This window comes from Camellia sinensis, chromosome 1 (genome assembly GCF_055761805.1).
Source record: "Camellia sinensis isolate YWXY chromosome 1, ASM5576180v1, whole genome shotgun sequence".
NCBI lineage: Eukaryota > Viridiplantae > Streptophyta > Magnoliopsida > Ericales > Theaceae > Camellia > Camellia sinensis.
The window spans coordinates 81,289,850-81,306,201 of record NC_138961.1 but is presented as its reverse complement, the minus strand read 5'-3'; the positions used below and the strand labels follow the sequence as shown (position 1 = coordinate 81,306,201).

The 16,352-nt window shown below is 40.6% G+C and overlaps 2 protein-coding genes across 2 annotated transcripts; both read left to right on the top strand.

Annotated features, from left to right (window-relative positions):
• Window positions 1-10,082: 10,082 nt before the first annotated feature.
• Window positions 10,083-11,993, top strand: LOC145804519 (uncharacterized). Its single transcript, XM_082898723.1, has one exon. It carries the CDS (start codon window positions 10,083-10,085, stop codon window positions 11,991-11,993), a length of 1,911 nt encoding a protein of 636 aa, XP_082754849.1.
• Window positions 11,994-12,773: 780 nt separating this feature from the next.
• Window positions 12,774-15,686, top strand: LOC145804508 (uncharacterized). Its single transcript, XM_082898654.1, has 2 exons — window positions 12,774-14,527; window positions 15,482-15,686. The coding sequence occupies exons 1-2, from the start codon at window positions 12,774-12,776 to the stop codon at window positions 15,684-15,686; spliced, it is 1,959 nt and encodes a 652-aa protein (XP_082754780.1).
• The last annotated feature ends 666 nt before the right edge of the window (window positions 15,687-16,352 follow it).

Genomic DNA, 16,352 nt, shown 5'->3' with positions numbered 1-16,352 from the left:
AATTAAAAATAAAATATTATTCACTGATATCATGATATGCAAACTATAGAATCCAGAGCCAATAAGACATGCAGGTAAATTTCTAGAAAATTTCCTGTGAAAATATTAGTGTCATGGGAATAGAAGTCCAATGCAAGTCTACTTTCTGGAAGTTCCAAACCTGCATCGATCTTATTCATTGCCTTGCGAGAGAGAGGCATGAGGTATATCGGATAGTTCTAGACGACATTTAAAAGAGGAAATCTCAAATTAGTTGGATAGTGGCAAAAAATTACATTTTTATGAGGTGCGAGTCTGTCATGTATTTGGTGCAAGTTCTGGCAAGTTTTTTTTTTTTCTTTTTGAACAATTAAAGCTTGAGAGCGTGACATGGCATTTTTTTCAAATGGTTTTATTTTATTTTATTTTATTCTTTTTATTTAACTCTCTAAAAATAGTGTAAATTGCGGCAGTAGTACCTATATTTTGGTCTTTATGTTATTTTAGTCCCTATAATTTCAATTAGTTCGATTTTGATTTTAAATTTGTGATTTTGTTTCAATTTGATTCAATTTATTACAATTCTTAGCATTTTTTTGTGAAAAATATGCATATAAGTGGCATGTCATATTTTTTAAAGTAAAATTATAAATTTACTAAATTCAGTAAGTTAAACTCAATGCTTATTTTTCGTCAAAAGCACTAAAGGCTATCAATTGGACTAAAATGACACAAAATTTAAAATTAGTGGTGAAGATTGAGCCAATTGAAAGTCGAGAGACTAAAACGACACGAAGAACAAAATATAAGGACTACTGATGTAATTTGCCTAAAAATAATTTGTATTAGTTCAAAGACAACTAAAATATGTTTGCTAGCTTAAGGCGTACTAAATTATTATTATTATTATTATTATTATTATTATTATTATTATTATTATTATTTTATGTTTATTTTTTTATTTTTTTCTCGATAAAACTATCCTTAGGCCCCGTTTGTTTTCAGATGTAGAATGGAAGGGATTGATAGTGAGGGGATTAAGTAAAATTGTGTTTGTTTTGATGATAATTGTTAGTGTAGGGATTATTAAATTATTTGTATATAAAATAATAAAACAAATAAAAAAAATACAAAAACATTAAACATTAATGTTTTTAAAAAAATACCCAACATGTAAAAAAATTTTAAAAAAATAAAATAAAATAAAAAATTTCTAGAAAAAAATAAAATAATGATTTTTACTTAACAAAAAATATAAAAAATTAAACATTAATGTTCAAAACAAAATGCCCAACATGTAAAAAATAAAATAAAAAATAAATAAAAATAAAAAATTTCTAGTCTGCCGGACTATTTTTCTAATATCAAATCCTGAAGGCCCATCCGAATCCCTTTGGGAAGGCCCATCCTGATCTGGAACTCACTATCAATCCCCTCCCTATCTCTCAAAACAAACACAATATTAGTGGTGGGTCCTACCTCACTACCAATCACAATCCCCTCTCTAACTCTCCAAACAAACAGGCCCTAATCTAGTTCATTATTCCAACAATCCTACCTGCCACTACCATCTTTAGCCGTTGGCAACAACTTTCTGGTGACCACCATTGGTTGCCGATAACCATTTTCTAGCAACTCTCTAGCAAAAAGAAAATTTTCGCTAACTTAACACAATGACATTTCTCAACAATCGTTTTTGGAAACTCTCTAGTGAAGTGAAATTTCATTATGCTAATTATTATTATTATTATTATTATTATTATTATTATATTTTTTTTGAAACAGTCAAAAGGAAATTTTATTGATAATGATCAAGCAAACACATTGACAATTATCAATAAAAAGAAAGCCCGAGCCCAACTAAGTTAGTACCGAAAAACAAAACAAAGAAATAGAACTCACTACCCACCCACAGTTGGTAAGACATCAACCCAAAGCACAAGGGAGAACTATATCAGCAGCCCAATACAATTTTACTCCCCAAACTGCATCTAATTTGGCTTAGATTGGTCAAGAAGTCCAGAATAATGAAGTGAGAATCCTTAAATCTTTGATTCAACCACATTGCAACTCCAATTTTAATCAAATCACAAACTTCCTCCAACTTAGGTGTAGTAGACTCAAAAATGCACTCATTTCTAAGTTTCCACAATGACCACAAGACTGCCAAGGGGATGACCTTGCAAATTAATTTTTCTTTTCTGTTCAATTGATCACAATCCCACCAATGAAATATAGCTTCCACAGAATCTGGAAGAGCTCCTTGCATCTCTCACCAATTCAACATTGCAGCCCATACCTTCCATGAAAAGTGGCAATGCAACAACACATAATAGATTGATTCAATCTCTACTTTACAGAAAACACAGAGGACTGGAGCATTAGCTTGTATCACTCCAATTTTCTGAAGAAATTCTGCTGACTTGACTATGTTTTTCCAGGTTAACCAATAGAAAAATTGAACTTTTGGAGGTGCAAATCTGTTCCAGATTAACTTACAAGTATTAAGGGGCGGACCAAGGGAGACAGCTTCACTTATATAGACAGAGGAGACAAAAAGAAATTTCATTTTCCAAAAAAAAAAAAAAAAAAATCAAATAATTGCTTAATTTTCAAAAATTGAAAGTCAATTGAATTTTTCTATGTTAGGACATGGAAATTTTACTTTTAGATGAAGATAATCAAATTTCATTGAGTGCTTAAAAATTGCAAAATCGAAAGTCAATTGAATTTTCACTATCTTAGGAAGTGGTTTGCGAAATTTCACTAACCAAAATGCAGTCAAATTAAAAAGGTCAGTCAACAATACGAAGTCAGTCCAATTTTACTAATTAAAACTAACTTTTAGTTTAAATCAATAAAATCTTACTAACTATAGAAATTTAATTGATTAAACTTAGATAAATTTTATTGATTATGAGATAGGGCCCTAGATAATTGAAGTATAAACATACATAATAGGTTCAATGTGTAAAGGGATTCATGCACAAAGTCACTCTTGCTGGTACACATGCATGAACAAAGACATTTTTACATAATCTTGCATGCATGCATGTATAAATATATATGAATAGATCTGTCAATATTGTGAGTATGAAGTAGTGTTTGAAGAGTGTTGACCCATGCAGACATGCTTCCTGCAAGGATGCATCACCAAAACACCACATTCAAACATAACCCAATCTCTTTATATCCCCATAACTTGTCCTCGAATGTCTCATGACCTCATCAACTTTTGTTCCTTGTCTATTTTACGCATTCCAATTGCTGTTGCGAATAAAAAAAAGGGGAATTCTCCGGAGACTTAACAAAATTTCAAAATGAAAAAAGGATTTTCACTATTAGGATTTTGTACATAAAACTTATTTAAAATGGCACGTTAGTGACATTTTGATAATTATGACTTAGTGTCGAATTGTTGACCAAAATTATTTTGAAAAAAACATGTGTAAAGTATCTTATATCTAAAAATTTATTATTTATATTCTCTTCAGTTAAAGGTATTTTGGCTTGAAATAAAAATAAAAATAAAAAATTAAAAAAAAATTACAAAAGACCATATTATTCAATATAAAATTTGTGTTTGTATAATTTTAGTTATGGGCTTACATTATCTCAGTTTGAATGTTCACTCCAGCATAATTAGACAAAAGGAGCCATTGTGATTCAAGATACACAACAAGATCCAAGACTTATATATAGGGTTGGCAAACTAATTTGCTTTGAGTAATGACTCACAGATAAAATATATATATATATATATATATAAATTGTATATAAAATTATGTAGTTGCAATAAGACTGTTTATTTTAAAACAAAGTGTTCATTTAAATAATATTTAATTACAAAAATTGTTGGAGAAATTATCTTATTCAAGTCTGATCTTCAACTTTGATGTTATCGAAAGCCTCCACTGAAATAATTGTATTAAATATTTCAAGTTACACTACGACGTTGCTCTCCTAAAAATTGTATGATATTTACCCTTTTACCCCCACCAAATAGTGTCTGAAATTCCAAAAAAGACTACATTTATTCCCTCAAATGATGTGAAGTAGAGTATACTAGTTTGTTTGAATGAACCAAGTCGAAAGAATTGGAAGAATGACACTATAACTTTAGGAGAAGTGGTGCTCTCCTATAGTTTTACTAGGAAAGTGTCATATACAAGGGTAGTGACTATTTAATAAAATCATAGAGAATTCTTAGATAATTCTCTGGGTGATCCACTCTCCCCTTTTTTGTTCAACATAGTGGCTGAAGAGCTTAATATTCTTTTGGTCAGAGCACTTAACCTTGGCATTCTTAATGGTGTGTTAGTTGGGGCCAATAATGTTCGTATTTCACATCTGCAATTTGCTGATAATTCAATGCTCTTTTGTGAAGCTAATTGGGATCAGTTGGTGTTAGTCAAAAGAGTTCTCAGATGTTTTGAAGTTCTATCTGGTTTCAAAATTAATTATCACAAGAGTGTTGTGTGTGGTATTGGTGTAACTGATGATCTAATGCTTTCCTTTGCTAATCTTCTTAACTGTAAGGTATAGAGCCTTCCTCTAAAATTTCTGGGGCTACCACTACGAGCCAATCCTGGTAGGAAATCTACATGGAAGCCTGTCCTTGACAAAATCAGATCGAAACTATCAGGGTGGAAGAGAAAGCTGCTATCTTTAGCAGGTAGACTAACTTTTATCAAGTCTACCCTTTCAAGCTTACCTATTTATTTCCTTTCTTTCTTTAAAATGCCTGAAGGTGTGGCTAGAGAATTTGAAAAGATTGAGGCTACATTCTTGTGGGGTGGTAATAATCTGAAAAGGAAAGTACATCTGTGAAATGGGTGGAGGCTACAAAGAGTATTAACCAAGGGGGTTTGGGCATCAGAAGAATCAGAGATGTAAAGGCTTGTTTACTACTCAAATGGTGGTCGAAATTTGGTAACCAAATCAATGCACTTTGGAGGAGAGCAATTTGCAGCAAATATAAGATTATTGAAGATTGTTGGCATTCTCCAATAAGGCCCTCTTACAAGCATTCTAGAATGTGGAGTGACATCTTATCCATTGGGGCCTCCAGCAGTTCTATTTTCAACTTCTTCTAGGCCAACTATCTAATTAAAGTAGATTTTGGACTGCTAGATGGTGTGGTGATATTTGCCTCAAATCTGATTTTCCACTTCTCTTTAATCTCTCAACAGATAAAGAAGGTTCTGTCCACCAATTCTTTGCTAGGAAAACCAGCTCAAGTGTTTGGAACTTTCCTTATAGAAGAGAGTTGTATGGTTGGGAATTGGCTGAAGAAGCTAGTCTGATAGCGGTTTTATCCTTAGCTCCTCATCCATGTAATGAAAGTGCAGATTGCCTGATATGGTCTAATAATGCTGCAGGCCATACTCAGTTCTTTGTGTCTGGCCTATATTCTCACAATACCTCCCTTCTTGGACCTAATCTAATAATCTGCAAACATATTTGGAGCACTGTATTGCCCCCTAAAGTCTCATTCTTTTGTTGGTTGGCCTGGAAAAACAGAGTGAAATCTTCAAAATTCTTGCATAAGATTGGCATTCTTGATAGCAGTGCTTCGACTCTCTGTCCCTTTTGTAATTCTGAAACTGAATCTACTATTCATGTCTTGTTTCATTTCCCTTTTCTTGGTTGATTTGGTCTGCAGTGATTCAAGAATGGGGGTTTCAATGGTGCATTCTAAATTCAATAGCTGGTCTGCTCAATTGGTGGATGGGTGGGAAATTTCAGAAGTCTGTCAGATTAATTTGGAGAGCCATCCCTTTAGTTGTTCTTTGGTCTCTTTGGAAGCATATGAACGATTGTGTATTTTCCGAGGCTCAACCCAACTTTTTTGGTCTGCTTGAACTCATCAAAATTAGAACTGCCCTTGGCTCAAAGCATCAGTTAAGGATTTCTCCTACACAGTGGATGATCTAGTCTTCAAGTGGAAACAGATCAAGGGCACGATTTGATCATCCAGCTGGTTTTTCGTTCCATGGGGAGCTCACATCTTTTGCTTAGTTTGTGTGTTCTTTTGCTACTTGCAGCTCCTCTTTTTTATTGATTCTATCTTCTCTTCATCATCTTCAATCATTAAATTTTCTTTGCCGATCAAAAAAAAAATAAATAAATAAATAAAATAGAGAATTCTCAGATAAGATGTAGCTATATTTATCAGGCCACCAAAAATGTTGATGAACCCATGCTAAGTACAAAATGCAGCCATCAAAGCACCATACAGCCAATGCGTGTGGTGAGTAGTATAATCTTGATGATGCATGTGTATGCAACCTAGCTTCCTTCTTCACAATTATATATTCAAGAGAATATATCATATTGCTTTTTATTGAGAGTTGTACTTTCGTTTTTTTCCTTTCTCCTCTATTTTCAGTGTGAGACATGTTCCCAAAACTTTGTTTCAAGCTTTCCATGGCAAACTAGAAAGGTTTTGAAAGTGCCCAAATGTCGGGGTAGTGTGTATACTCATAAATACTAATCAACCACACCTAAATTTGGAGTATAGATATTTTTGTATTTTTGCACTCGTATCCTATTGTCTTAATTTCTATCTATTTATAGTTGAGGAGGAGAAAAATATCTTTGTATCTATAATTATTTGATCATAGAGAAAAATATATAATAATCGTAGACATCAGTGTAATAGATGCATCCCTATTTTTTAGGGGAATCGTGTAAATCTTTATTCTTCGTATGTGTTTAATTTTTCAATTTTTATTTATTTATTCATGTTTTCATCTTGAATTCCAAACTCCAAAAACTAACCAATTTAATTTTAGAAATCCCAACAAAATGCCACCTAACAAATTGTTATAAAAATCATCTATAAATAGTATTTTCCTCAGCTATTAATTGTTTGTAAAACAAGACCTCTTGTGGCATAATAGTCAACACTTGTATCCTTCAACATGGTGTTTTTTTAGCAATACTCTACATATATGACACTTGTCATATTTATTTTTCATAAACCAAACAAAAAGTACTGAGAGTCTCACTATATTGACCAACAAAAATTAAATTAGGATATCATATGAATTTATCCTAAGATCACCAAATAATTTTCTATGATTAAGACAGGGCTGGTCTAAAAAGGTTTATTATTGCTTGACTTTATGTTAATTAATTATGATAGTCTTACGCTCTATTTGTTTGGATGAAAAATATTTTATATATTTTCTGACGATTGATACAATGAAAAATGAAAGTCAACAAAATAAATAAATAAATAAATAAAGGGAAAATCATAACCCAAAAAAAAAAAAAAATTCTAAGGATTTGGCTCTTGCTATAAAATAAATCGTGAGTATTTAATTTTTTCAATTTAAACTCTAAACTTTTGATTTGTTTTCAATTTGAACAATTTGTCTATTTTCGTTAAGTAAAATCAACAAAATAATCGATATTTTAGTCATTAAACTCAATAAAAATAGAAATTTTAGACTTTTGATGTATAACATTAAGTTTAATGATCAAAATACTATTTTTTTTCGTTGGTTTTAGTTAAAGAAAATAGGCAGATAGTGTAAATTAAAAAAATTAAAATATTGGGATTTATATTGATAAAATTGAAAATTCAAGATTTAATTTGTTACAAAGATCAAACGCTAGTTTTTATTATTATTATTATTATATTTATTTATTTATTAATTTATTTATTTTGTTTAACTATCCCCAAAAAAATCAATTTGGGTAGAAAATACTTTTTCATTTTTAAAAGGTAAAAAATATTTTCCGAACTCAAATGTTATCAATGTCACCACTACCACCATTACGGCCATTGCCACTACTTCACCACCATGCTACCATTTCTAGCTCCACTTCCACCTCCACCTCCACCTCCATCTTAGTACTACCACCACCAACACAAATATAAAAAAAAAATTGAAAAAATTATTTTAGTAAAAATCAGGATATTGTTAATTTTTTTTTTTTCTATGCTGTGTAACATACCAGAGACAAATTAAATAAGCACATGCTGAAATATTTTTGCCCTAACTACTATATGAACAACATTTTAAATGGGTTTCAAACAAATAGCACAAAAAATGACTGGACACAAATACACACTGAAACTATTCACAAAATCGCTGACAAGACAAAAGGTTGTGGGTCTAAATTCTTTTTTCTTGTGCATGAATGATTTCTGTGCAAATAGATTTACTAGTATCCATTTTAGCTTATTTTTGTGCATAGCTATGATTGATTCTTAGGAATAACAATTAATTAATTCCTCTAATTCTAATGTTATTGATTCCTACAAACGACAATTTATTTATCCAAATACTTACATTATGCCAAGATTATTTGCCTAATTAGTAGTGTAAAGAACAACTTTTATTCAAACAGACCGTACACAGTACAGATGAATACGTATTAGCCTATTCTTTTATGTTCTAAATCCATAACTTAGACAAGTTTGTTGAGTGCTGGCAGATCTAACATGGGCTTCATTTGTTCTCTCTCCAAGAAATCCCAACCAAAATGCATAAAAATTGCTGCAGATTTCTTTTGTCTGTCTTGTAAAATTTTTTAGTTGACTTGTCCCTCTGATACACTACATTACAGCTATTTGATTTAGATGAATATTCAAGAGATGTTGTATATATTGCTATATAATATATGTTGTGTTAAATTATAATTTAAGTATCTACCAATAATTAAAAATTGTGTACTGATCCTTTAGTTGATGTGGAGCAAATTCAACAAAAATTGTCAACCTATGGTTGATTTCTTCTTGTTTCATTGCTTTATGCATTTCTTATTTTTCAATGCTGCGTACTAAAAATGTATATATCTAGAAAATTATCAAGAATTTGTTAAGGATTAAATTTATTTTAGATGTAATTCATATCACACTTGAGAGGGGAGATTTGCGCGTTAGTACGGCCGAGCTACGATAACGTTGATCATGACGAACCGCACGCCGCCGAACAGACTCCTCTAGCTCGGCCTAGCGGCCTGACTTGCACGGCTGGAGAGGTCTACCGGCCAGACATGAACCAATGCCTGGCTGAGCTATGACGCGGTCGAGCGCGCAGCAGTGTCTGATGACCAAGCTAAGAGCAGCCCGGACTGGATTTGAGATGCGATTAGCATTGGCATGCGCCTAACCGATCGGCCGAAATGGACGGGCTTCATGTGATCAAGAATGAAGAACGGTGGAAGTCCAGCGTTCTTCATGGCCGTTCAGTCAGGTGGGACCGATCATAAATAGCCCGGCCATGAGCGTAACACTTTGGCCCCTTTGCCAAGGGGCAGGTCGGCGTTCATTAGCTCGGTTATGTGTTCGAGGAGGCGATTCTCCACAAGGAACCAGCTAGTCGTGGTACTCCGGTTAAGTATGCCACCTGGGCCAATGGCGTGAGGAAGAGGACATCTGCTCCACGCACGCACCAATACCGTTTGGCAGTTCCGCATGTACTGGTTGGAGGACGAAATCTTTACATGCGTAAGGTGGTGGGAGGCAAGCGCTGCCACCTGTTCAGGGAAGGACAACAGAGGTGGTGCGCGTATGATCTTGGGGCTACATGGCCAGCCTAGAAATAGTGGAGGAAGGTGAACGTTAGAGGTATGCAATTTTTTCCCAAAGAGAATACTCTCTCTCTAACAGTCTTCTTCTCCCTCAAGTGGATTGACTTGATCGTCGGAGGGTCTATCTGGCACACCACCGCCGGGCAGCTCACCGTTTCTGTGTTGCCAGGTAGACGCTGTCAAGAGAAGCTTGGAGTACAAGGAGTACGGAAAACAGAGGATATTTCGCCCCTGTACAATTGGCGCCGTCTGTGGGAAAATCTTTGATACTCAACCCTTGTTCTTTAAGCTTCCTCGACCATTCCATGGCCAATAACGGCGAAGCCCCACTGTCCGTCGTCGATGGCGTCACACCTGAGTATGTCCGCTTGAGAGAAGGCCCCCTGAATATTCCAGCCATGGCGGGCCTAGAGACTTCTTCATGAGGTGCGCGAGACAAACGCGGGAGGAGTACTGATCACTCGCGGAGTCCAGAGGGCCGCCGACGCCGGGGGGAGTCCCATGCGCAGCACCTCGAGCACAAACTCAAGGACCAAGATGCCCTCATTCGCAAGATGGCGGCAGAGATGGAGCTGCTGAAACGCCAGATTAAAGGGAAGGGTGTTGCTGGAGAGGGCAACCTCAGTGAGCACACCCTGTCCCCTCGTTGTAGCAGTCGCCGCCAGGGGAGGACTCACTTTCTCTCCATCACCAGGAACTATGGGGTTGGAGATTCCGACCAAAGAGAGGGCAGGTCCCTCTCTCGCGACAGCACTTACCGCCCCTTACGCCCGACGTCGACGTCGCGATCCTCTTTCACCACACATTCCAGGGACTTGAGGGATGTATTGGAGGAGAGGGCGCGCCACCGGGAGGCTCGGAGAGTGCCGGCATTGCAGAGGTTGAGCGCTCCAGTTCGTTGTAGTGAGGAAGTGGCGATGCCAGCCCCCAAAGCGATAGCCCCTGCGCTGGTGGACAAAGAGCTGACGCGACTTACAGCCATGCCGCTGTCTCCAGAGATTGAGAGTACACCACTCCCCGCCGAATTCCACCAGCCAAAGTTCACTTTGTATAACGGCAAGACGGATCCGTACATGCATGTGAGCCCTTACCGGCAAGTAATGGCTGGCCACCGGCGCAACGACGCCTTGATGTGCCTCATATTCCCAGCAAGCTTGGGAGAGCTGGGTTTGAAGTGGTTCAAAAGGCTCCCGGAGGGGAGTATTGAGGGGTGGCAGCAACTAGCGGAAGCCTTTGTCACCAGATTCAAAACCAACACACGAACGCCGAAGGAGGTCAACCATCTCCTGGGCGTCAAGATGGAGTCTGGATGTTCGTTGAAGGCATACAATGCGAAATACTGGGAAACTTACAATGAGATCCTCGACTGCCCCACCAATTTGATGATCACTCAATACAAACGGGGTCTTCCAATCGGACATAGGCTGCGAGATTCACTCACGATGCATCAACCCACAACCATGGAGTCGTTGATGCAGTGGATCAATGAGCACATTCGCGTGGAGGATGATGCCGCCTCCGCGACTGAGAAGGCTAATCCGACCGCAGCGGACAGAAGGGTGGCGGGGAAAGTTCACTCGGTTGGGCAGGAGGATAACTGCCCAAACAACCGGTCAAAAGATCAGCGCCATGGTTCAAACCGTGATGACAGAAACAAGGGCCGCCGAAACGACCGAGCTGACACTCCCCATGATGCAGTGGAGGATGCCAAAAGAAAATTAAAGGCACGGACTGGAATCACCACGGTCTTTAAAATCCCCATTTACCACATCTTGAGCGAGATTCGAGGTGAACCCTTCGTCCGTTGGCCGGCCAAGTTGGGGAGCACGCAGAGGGGCTTCAATTCAAAATATCGCTGCACCTTTCATGAAGAACGGGGGCACCGAACAGAGGACTGCTTGCCGCTCAAACAACACTTAGAGGAGTTGGTGGCGGCAGGGCATCTTGACCAATACATAGATGGGGGCATCAAGGCCACGCTAGCGGACCAAGCCGAGCCAAACGGCCTGGCCGCCCTAGAAGCGCCCCCGCAAGGTGTAATCAACGTCATCCACGGCATCATTGAACCGGCCAGGGTCTGCGAGTTGAGAGGGATGATCAAGAAGGCCGAGCACATGAGGGAAGTGCTCTCTGTTCAGCCCGCTGTGAAGAGGGGAAAGACCGAAGAGAGGGACATCCTTTCATTCTCGACCAAGGACTTGGAAAGAGTTCAGATGCCGCACAATGATGCTTTAGTAGTCACTCTTCGCGTCAAAGACTTTGACATCAAGAGAATCTTGATCGACCAGGGGAGTTCGGTAGAAATTATGTATTATGACGCGTTTAAACAAATGAAGCTGGAAGACAAGGACTTGGCCCCCGCAACGTCCCTTTTGGTCGGCTTCAACTCACAACTAGAATGGCCAATCGGAAAGATTATTTTGCATGTCAAAGCGGGATCGGTCGTAAAACAAGTAGAATTCTAGGTGCTCAAAGTTCCATCGACTTACAACTTGATCTTAGGCAGGGGCTGGCTGCACGCCATGCAAGAAGTTGCTTCGACCTTCCACCAAGTCATGCGCTTTCCGGCACCAAGCGGACAAATAGAGGAAGTTTGGGGGGACCAGGTGATGGCAAAACAATGCATCGTTGCGGTAAATGGCAGCCGAGCGGCCAAAGGGTTCGTCCAAATGATTGAGGGGCCCGAGGGTAAAGAGGTCCTTGAAGACATAAGAAGGAAGGCCAAGGAAAAATCGGTAGAGGATTTAGTTGAAGTGCGCATCGACGAGAACGGCCCGACTAAGTTCTTCCTCTTGGGATCATCTTTGTCGAACGCCGAGCGGTTAGATTACGTCAAATTCTTGACTTCTAATTCGGAGGCCTTTGCATAGACACCTTACGATATGCCTGGCGTTGACCCAAGCTTCATTTGCCATCAGTTGAATGTCTTCTCTGATGCACGGCCCGTCATCCAAAGGACACGCCGCTCAGCCTTGCACCATGCTGAGGTGGTAGCGGAAGAAGTGAAGAACCTGTTGGAAGCTGGGGCCATAGAGGAGGTGCAATACCCTCGGTGGATATCCAACACGGTGGTTGTTCCGAAGAAGAATGGCAAGTGGCGAGTCTGCGTTGACTACAAGACTGTCAACCGAGCTTGCCCCAAGGATAGCTTTCCCCTCCCACGAATTGACCAGCTGGTGGACTTAACCGCTGGCTATCAGAGGTTTAGCTTCCTGGATGCATATCGCGGCTACCACCAGATAGCCATGTATAAGCCGGACAGAGAGATCACGTCGTTCACAACCCCCAGAGGCTTATATTGCTACAAAGTCATGCCGTTCGGACTAAAGAACGATGGGGCGACTTTTCAACGGATGGTGACAAAGATGTTCGCCCCAATGCTGGGCCGCACCATGGAGGCCTACATCGACGACATGGTGGTGAAGAGTAGGGAGAAGTCTCAACATCTCGCCGACCTAGCAGAAATGTTTGCCATCCTAAAGCACTACAAGCTTCGTCTGAATGCCTCCAAATGCGCCTTCGGAGTTGGCACTGGGAAGTTCTTGGGTTTTTTGGTTACCAACCGGGGAATCGAAGCTGACCCATCACAAATCAAGGCAATACAAGAGCTGGAGCATCCTAACTCCACGAGGGACGTGCAACATCTTGCCGGGATGGCAACCGCGTTGAGCAGATTTATCAGCCGGTCTTCGGATCGTTGCAGGCCCTTCTTTAAAACTTTGAAGTCCAAGTTCTTCTGGGATGATGAGTGCGACCGCGCACTAGCAGACCTGAAAGCATATCTCTTCTCAGCCCCTATTTTGGTCACGTCTCAGCCGGGCGAAGAGTTGTACCTCTACTTGGCTATCTCTCAACACGCGGTCAGCCCGGTATTGGTCCGTGCTGAAGGCATCCAGCACCTACCGATCTTCTATGTAAGCAAGACTCTGCTCCCAGCCGAAACAAGATATCTTCCCTTGGAAAAATTGGCGCTGGCCCTAATGATGGCGTCAAGAAAGCTGGCACACTATTTTCATGCCCATACAATAGTTGTGTTAACTGAGTTCCCGCTCAAGGTGCTTTTTGAAAAGGCAGACTTCGCTGGGAGAATTTTGAAATGGGCCGTGGAATTAGGACAATATGACATCAAGTTCCGACCACGTGCCGCAATCAAGGCTCAAGCACTTGCTGACTTTGTGGCAGAATTTGCCCCTAGGATGCATCCAGTATGCCCGATTGATTTGGTTGATGCGGATTTAGCCCAACCCATGGTTCTGGCAATGAAAACAAGTGTTGGTTCGCAAGTAGGAAAAGGGACGAGCACGACCGAACTAACAAAGTCCGGCGATGATGAACCCAACCAAGACAAAGGAAGAAACCAGAATGAACCGATCAGAGACTTGGAATTGAGAAGCTCCCAGAACCCCTCTGATTGCTGGAAGCTGTTTATGGGCGAGATGTGGAAGCTCTTCGTTGATGGGGCATCCAACAGACATGGGGCCGGGCTGGGCATCGTGCTGAACTCACTGGACGGGCTGGTCATTGAGCAGGCAATTACACTCGGCTTCCCAGCATCCAACAACGAGGCTGAGTATGAAGCTCTCCTTGCCGGGCTAAGAAACGCACTAAGAATGAAAGCGTCGGCCTTGATGGTGTTCAGCGATTCCAAGCTGGTGGTCAATCAAGTCTCAGGGGAGTATGAGGCCAGGGATGAAAGAATGGCCAAGTATCAGGCGCTGGTGTGTGCAAAGATCAAAAAGTTCGATGCCATAAGGGTAAAGCAGATCAATCGCGAAGGAAACAACACGGCTGATGAGTTGGCCAGGCTCGCTTCTACTCAGACAGTTTTTCCCAACCCCTTGATGATAGAATTTTTACCGCGGCTAAGTATAGAAGAACCGGAAGTGGCCGAGGTACTTTGCACCGACTTGGGCCCTTCTTGGATGGATCCTATCATCGCCTTCTTGAAAGATAGAATTCTACCAGAAGAAAAGAAGGTGGCACACAAGATCCGGGCAAAGTTAGAGCGGTTTTGGCTCTCCCCTTCCGGGGCCTTGTACAAGAAATCTTTCACCGAGCCGTATTTGAAATGTGTCCACCCCACCAAGGTGGAGGCTTTCCTCTATGAGATACACGAGGGCATCTGTGGAAGCTATACTAGAGGCAGGTCCTTGGCTTACCGAGCAATTTCCCAAGGTTACTGGTGGCTGTGCATGCAGGCGGACGCGCATAAATACGTTCGCCGGTGTGAAAAGTGTCAGAAATTCGCTCACCAGATCCACCAGCCAGCTAGAGATTTGCTCCCACTTTCAAGTCCTTGGCCGTTCGCGCTTTGGGGATTGGATATTGTTGGACCACTCCCAGCAACACCGGGCAATCGCAAGTTCTTCATCTCCGCCACCGACTATTTCACCAAGTGGGTTGAGGCCGAGCCACTAGCGACCATAAAGGAAAAGGACGTGAAGAAGTTTGTATGGCAAAACGTCATCACCCATTTCGGTATACCCAAGGCCCTCATCCCGGATAATGGCACTCAATTTGATGGTAAACTCTTTCGCGAATTTTGCGAAGAGTTGAAGACCGAGTTCTACAATTTGACATCGGCCTATCCTCAGTCAAATGGTCAAGTAGAGGCCTCAAACAAGACCATCCTGGACGGGCTGAAGAAGCGGCTTGAGAAGGCTAAGGGCAAGTGTGCTGAAGAACTCCCTAATGTGCTCTGGGCATACCGCACTACGCCAAGGCAGTCAACCGGGGAAACACCATTTGCTTTGGCCTATGGCATGGAGGCCGTCATCCCGTTGGAAATTGGCATGCTAACCATCCGCTCTGAAAGTTTCCAGCCAGATCTAAATAATAAAGCGGTGGCATTGAAGTTGGACCTTGCTGAAGAAAGGAGGGGGCGAGCATTGATCCACATAGCGGCTTATCAACAAGAACTCTCCAAAAAGTAGAACAAGGCTGTGCACCCCAGGTTGTTCAAGATTGGGGACTGGGTATTAAGAAAGGTGCTTGGCAACACAGTGGTCCCTGGTGAAGGAAAGCTCGGTGCAAATTGGGAAGGACCATACAAGGTGATTGGTCTTGCTGGTAAAGGGGCATACCATCTGGAAGATTTAGATGGCAAGGCTGTCCCACGACCATGGAATGCGGCCAACCTTAAGGTCTTTTACTTTTAAGATGTAATTTGCTTGTGTTGTTTAGCTTTTCTAGACCTTTAGCCTTCTGGCACTTGATGTAAAAGATAACAATGCTTTTGTAATGAAAAATAGCCCTCTTGTTGTTTGGTATTACATCTTTGTACAATGACATCGCAAGGACGCAAGGCAATTATAGATGCCAGGGGCAAATAGACCGATCTGAATGGAACCAGACTGACTTTCTCTGGCCGGCATGAGGCATACTGCGCAAACCGTTGGGAAGATTGGCTTGCGAAGTAATTGGTATATTAGCTTAGGGGCCGAGCTGAATCTTGCTCGCCCAGCTGGGTGTTGGCGTCCTGACCAACTTAAATGGAATATTGGTGTTTTACCCAATGTTAAGGCCGAGATGACTTTGATCGGCCGAACGATATGTTGGTGAATTGCCCAACTAATAATAGCCGAGCTGACTTTGCTCGAAGGTGGAAATATTGACGTTCTGTCCAATCCATTGGCCGAGCTAATTTTGCTTGGAAGGATCGAAATGTTGGTGAATTGCCAAACTTACAAGATCCAAGCTGGTTTTGCTTGGACGAAGGCAATGTTGGCGTCCTGTCCAACGCCAGGCCGAGTTGATTTTTCTCGGCCACATTGGGACATTGGTAATTCCAATGTACGCCGAACTGATTTTGCTCAGCGGAAATG